General features: G+C 42.5%; 1 protein-coding gene across 8 annotated transcripts in view; it reads right to left on the bottom strand.

Annotated features, from left to right (window-relative positions):
- Positions 1 to 231: 231 nt before the first annotated feature.
- LOC147011136 (protein furry homolog-like) overlaps positions 232 to 6,000 on the bottom strand; it is a 173,507-nt gene continuing 167,738 nt past the window's right edge. For 7 of the 8 annotated variants that reach the window (XM_085859042.1, XM_085859043.1, XM_085859037.1 and 4 more), the window contains 6 exons: positions 5,885 to 5,983; positions 5,608 to 5,700; positions 3,080 to 3,097; positions 2,607 to 2,717; positions 1,589 to 1,812; positions 232 to 1,492 (listed from right to left, as the gene is read on the bottom strand). In XM_085859042.1, the coding sequence (XP_085715168.1) occupies positions 1,246 to 1,492; positions 1,589 to 1,812; positions 2,607 to 2,717; positions 3,080 to 3,097; positions 5,608 to 5,700; positions 5,885 to 5,983 (792 nt within the window). In that variant the 3' untranslated portion in view covers positions 232 to 1,245. The remainder of the gene's footprint in view (positions 1,493 to 1,588; positions 1,813 to 2,606; positions 2,718 to 3,079; positions 3,098 to 5,607; positions 5,701 to 5,884; positions 5,984 to 6,000) is intronic. The other variant, XM_085859039.1, reaches the window with a different exon arrangement.

The raw sequence follows: 6,000 nt of genomic DNA, 5'->3' as shown, positions 1-6,000 counted from the left end.
GAAATTTGTTTAGGGTGCTCACAATAACCACCTCCCCTCTCAACCATCCCCTTCATTCATTCTCCCGATTCATTCCCACTACTCCACTTGTTTGCACTGTATCCACACGTTTTTGTCCACTTGTTCCCTTTTACCCGCAGTCAGTCTTTCAACCTGCTGCTTTGTTTCGCGCTTTCATGAACCTAGACCTCTGGATTAAAACGAACTAAACACAGCACAGATCGCACACGGTAAGATTTAGGCAAGTTTTATTGACACCTGGCATTTGTAGAACGTACTCCGAATATCAGTGCGACTTGCACGTAGACAAATGGAAAGAAGCCAGTGAAATTATGTACAGGTCAATAAGTTATGAGTTCTCTCCCTGAAATGCTCCCTCCCCCCTACCCCCCACCCCCCCACCCAAAAAAAGGTTATAGTTCAACCAATGTACATCCCTCCAGCTGCCACCAGAATGTTTGGCTTCTGACATGACAATGTTATTACTGCAGGTAACTTGCTTTCGGCTTCTTAAAGTAGACAATTTTAAAAGCAGCAAATTGACTGTACGAGTGCACAAGTCAGTGGACTAGATATGAAAGAATTATTGGATTTTACCATCAAGCAATATGCCTCCAGAGCTGGAGGTAATGCAGGTGGCACGTGGAAAGAAGAAAAACGGTCATGGAATAGGGATCTTAATTTATCCTCAGTCTCTTGTCAGTAATTCAGTGTAGATAAAAGCTGTCCAGCAGCTTGCCAGAGCAAAATACTAATTTGTTTAACTAATCAACAGGAGAACTTTCGTTTCTATTTGACACAGCGCACAGACGACACGGTCACAGAAAAACATTAGCGGACAACGGAGGTCGGGGGGTGCAATGTTTACATGTCGTCGGAAGTGTTCCACATTTTCCATTGAGTATTCACAGTTGTACCTTCCAAACACAAGCTTGCTGGTCCCTGGATCCTTCCGTTATCACTTTAAGCTCTGCTTGGCCTTGAGAACTCACCTCGGAATTTGGGAGGGGAAAAAAAAAAACTCCCATTTTCAAAACACATTCTTTCCTCCTCTCCTCTTCGATGACATCTCATGCTTCCCCACACACTTTACAGGCTTGGTGTGTGGGCAGTATACACTGAAGAGATATGGAAATATTCAGGATGGATGACCGACTGAATCAATAACAGTGTGAACCACATCCAACCACCAGGCAATGTGCGAGGGTGCACTGGAGGTTGGTGATATTACAGCAAAACCGAAATTCAACCAAGACTCGATGAAGGAGAAGGTTCGGGTCGGGGCAGGATGGGGCGCAGTCCCCGTAAAGCAGCGAGCACATGGTGATTTAGAGCCATGAGCATTGAACATGCTCCGCTGAGCACCATCGAGCCACCAACAACAGCCAATGAACCTGTCTGGCCAAGCGTTAAATGGCGGAAATGAATCGAGAGAAGAGTTGCAACCGGATCTTCGTTCGAAGAGCCAAAAATGTCATTGGGCCAATGCTCCCTTAGGGTAAGGAAACGCAGAGGTGGTGTTAGAAGCCAAGTGGCAAAAATTGCATCGATCAACACAAACGGTGTGACAACCTATGCAAACACGTACCTGCTACGGCGAAGCAGTCTCAATGCATCAGTGTGCCATCCGTTAGCCATGGCGTCCGTCACAAGCGACAAAGCTGCATCAGGACATGCCGGCGCATCTTTCTCCAATGCAGTGTCCAAGGGATCCGGCTCGGTGTTCTCGTTTTCGACTCTCCAGGTTCCACCTGCTGTGGCATTGCGCAAATCCTGCCGTATGCCCGTGAGCTCACTGCTCAAATCCATCACCTGGAGGAACAGGTCACAAAACGAGGCTAAATTGAAATGCACAATCAAGGTTTGTCAAACCAATCTCATTTGATCCAAAAGATCCTGGAGAAGGGAAACATCAGTACGGTTTCTAAAATTTGAGGCCAATCAATTGGCCAATCTAATATAAACTCCCATCCGATGGACCAAAACTCTATGCGACAGAGCGATGGTTCTGCAGAAGCAGTTTCTTGGCCTGGGTTATGCTGGATGGTTTTCCATCCCTCTCCCAGCAGTAGTTAGGGCAGAAATTTGTAATTTGTTCATGGTTAGGGTTTAATTGAATTACAAAGACAATCTTGCATGAAATGGAAGTCTCTTTAAAGAGCGAAGCTACTCCGACTATTTTTCTATTTGCAAAAATTGCCAACCCTAACTGCTTTCACCAGTTAATCACCAGGAAGTGCCACTCACACACCACCTGCCAGTTTAAGAGAATAAACCCGTTAGATACGAGAAACTAGATGAACACCTCCGATGACATCCTCTTAATCTAACTATATATACTGTAGTTCTCTGCACATTATGTGGTGTGTGAAACACTTCCTGGTAGTTCGTTGATAAGAGCAACAACAGACTATTTGTTTCAGAAATAGCCGCAGGTAGCTGCCCTCTTTGAGGAGAGGCGGTCCACATTATCCAAGTTTGTTGTCTGCATAAAAAGACGACAGAATGTCATTGGCCATATAAGCACAGGATACGGGACGGCTGAGGAAATTATTTTCCCAAAGCCAGCCAGAATTATGCCTCGGCGTGACGAGGCTTGAACTCACATCCGGTGAAAGCTTGATGGCATCCACCTGACCAACAAGCTTGCAGTAGGACTGAAAGAGCAGCAGAAACTGGAAATGCAATTTGTAGAGTCGCCGGCACAGCTCCATTTGCTAAAAAAAACAAACAACACAGCAGCAAGGAAATGGGTGTGTGGGGTGGGTGGGGGGGGGAGGGCTGGGAGTGTAAGGAAGGGCTGCACTGACAAATTCACAGGAATAGACTTCTGTTAGACTTCCCACCTCAAATTATCAGTTAATGTTTTGAATTGATATGATATGAGCCCAAATCAGCGATTTGTACATCAGATGCTCAAAGCCATTCATTACCACAGCCAACGATACAGAGAAAAGACCTATTCCATCTCCCCAAGATTCCAATGAAAGGTTGCGTTTTCTAAAAGCACAATGAAAATTCCCAATGGTCCGATCAGCTGAAGATCGCGGTTTGTGTGCGATGCGTTGTGTGGACTTACGGCCAGCGTTTCCATTTGCTATTACACACAAAGGGGTGCAGGTGAGATGCATGGAATTAAAAAAAAAAAGAAAATACCATGGATTAAGTGAAAAAGGAATGATTGAAGAAAAAGATAAAAATTGATGAAAATAATAAAAAAAACAAAAAAAAACAAACAAACAAACAAAAAACCAATGGAAGTCAGGAAGGAAGAAAAGAGAAAAATTAGTATTGAAATTAAAACATCAAAATCTGAGAATAAGCAGCAAAAGTGTGAACAAGATCATTACAAATTACAATAATTCTACAACTGGGCAAAATGACAAACGGTAAACAAGTTTTATTCAAAAAGATATCTGTCAAAAGGTGACTGCCCTATGCCAGCACATACCTGCATTCATTTACGATAGTTCATTAAGAAAAGGCCTATGGCATGATAAGGTAATCATATACAGTGAGTGTCGACCATGATCCTGCCCTGATAAAGTCAGCCACTAACCGTACCCTTTGGGTAGGTCGTAAAGGCAGCAATACTGCCTGACAATACGAGACTTTCGAAATGACGTACGGATGCTAAATGAGGCCTTTTGCGCGTGCGCGGTGTGTGCATTTTCAGTGACTCGATTTCGCTCGCTGTTAACCTGTCCTCGCTAGCGCAAAATTTGTAATTCAAATAGCCTTTTAAACATAATTTTCAGCATTTAGTTGAGAGAGTGGCAATTTCAAAATGGTTAACTCTTGCTGTGTTCCTGAAAACAAATCAGACTCACGAGAATACAGGAACACAAGAAATATCAGTGGATGAGGGGAGTCTGGTTCTTATAATTTCCTGTTAATACACTTAGCTCGCAGCGGCCGTGGTTATAACACACAGGCACACATGCACGTACTTTTTTCACCAATAGATGCAAAAGTGGAGAATGGTTTCTCTTGTGGCACTGGAACCAAATTAATATGTATTCTGTATACTATTTGAAAATAGCAGAAAAAAATTACCCCGTGTGGGGGTGACGGTCATCTCTATAATGTTTTTTACTATCATAATCGATGAACCGTTGCCAGATATCTTCTAAAATGACAGACGAGATAGGTTTTGAAAATGGCGACTTTCACAACTTTCGTGACCTTGACCCTGACCTCGAATCCAGGAAAAAAATATGTCGTTGGGTATCACTCATCGACCTCTACCCACATACCAAATTTCATCAAGATCGGAAGTAAAAAGTTTTCTTTGTACCGGGAGGTGTTTTTGACCATCTTCCAGGTTACGTGGCGGCCAAACGGGAAGGAAATTCAAAAATCTGTCCGGTTAGATACAAGATAATATTTTTTACTATCATAATCAATAAACAGTTGCCGAATATGTTGTAGAATGGCAGACGAGATAGGTTTTGAAAATGGCGATTTTTATAACTTACGTGACCTCGTCCCTGACCTTGAACCTGGACAAAAGTTATATCGTTGTGCAACACTCATCGACCTCTACCCACATACTAAGTTTCATCAAGATAGGAAAGAAAAATTGTTGACGGACGGACATTTGGTCCGGCTTTATTAGGTCATCTCGGTAGAGATGACCTAAAAAGAACAGACATTGTCGAAGTTTTTCATCTTGCAGCACGTCAGGACACACACAAGAATTCCGGAAATGCAGACACAAAATGAAACAATTTATTTGTTCAGACCGTTGGTGATTGGTTATTTGGACAGTTACTGACACGAACATAAACATCATGGCCTTGAGGCACTGAGGGAACCCGTGACCTCCCATCTTTCTATGGATCCAGGTTGACATGTGTATGTGTGTGTATATATATATATATATATATATATATATATATATATATATATATATATATATATATATATATATATATATATATATATATATATATATATATATATATATATATATATATATATATATTAGAAACGGCACTCACAGCACACACAACTCCCACTCCCCCCTCTCCCAAACATGATCAATAGTAAATATCATCATTTTTAATTTATCCTGTGCATCGACAAGCCCCAGATATGACCTGCCCATCAGTGCTAAGCACGAAAGTTTGGGTAGAACGCGCCTGTCTACTAACCTTCGGGCCTTTCACGGGCACATAGCATCGGGTGTTTTTGCAGTACAGACTTTTTGGACGAGTTGATCAGAAAGTTCGCCAAAATCTTTCATTGTACCGAGGCACACCACTTTCTCGCTGTTAGGGTTAAGGTTAGTATTTCGTACATTTCCGTACAGTACGTTTCCAAGTATGTTCGGCTTCTTTAAAAGCTTGGTGAGCTGTTTCATGGTAGAATCCTTATCTGAAAAGAATAATACATGCCCATGCCACCCCAATGGACCTCATTGATAGGGGTTTCTGCACAAGCGCACCATGCATTCTCGGCCAGATTACATCATTCCGAAAGTTGCGTATTGGTAAAGGCTGCATTTTATGTGCTCTAACCTCAAAATCTCACATGTAACAGCTTTTGTGACCTGGAAATATTTAAAGAACTTATAAATACATGCTGGGCTGGTTAGGTCCAAACCTTCTCCAGGGTGCTATGCGGTTGAGTGGTCACGACACCATCTGCCGAGCAACTCCCGGGAGCCGTGAACGTTCGCAGGCAGTCATCCAGCCACTAAGCGAAGGCACAAGGAAATTCCTCGTTCAAAACCATTTCATCAGGAACATCGTATAGGGATACCACTGACACAACGTGCCGACAGAAAGCTCGAAAAGCAATTCATTGAAGAGGTGAACAATAATTGAGATGTCACAAAACACACAAAAAAGCATAAATCAGAATTCAAAGTTTCACAGACCTGTTGTGTTGCTTCTTTCCTGCAGTTATACGTGTCCAAGTGTTCCTGAAGTTCCAAAACACCAAACTTTATCTTCTCGAGCAGGTCACATGACATCAGCTGGAATAACAAAACAA

This window comes from Eptatretus burgeri, chromosome 16, assembly GCF_056783735.1.
Source record: "Eptatretus burgeri isolate ZD-2024b chromosome 16, Ebu_testis_v1, whole genome shotgun sequence".
NCBI lineage: Eukaryota > Metazoa > Chordata > Myxini > Myxiniformes > Myxinidae > Eptatretus > Eptatretus burgeri.
This window is presented reverse-complemented; position numbering and strand designations above follow the sequence as displayed.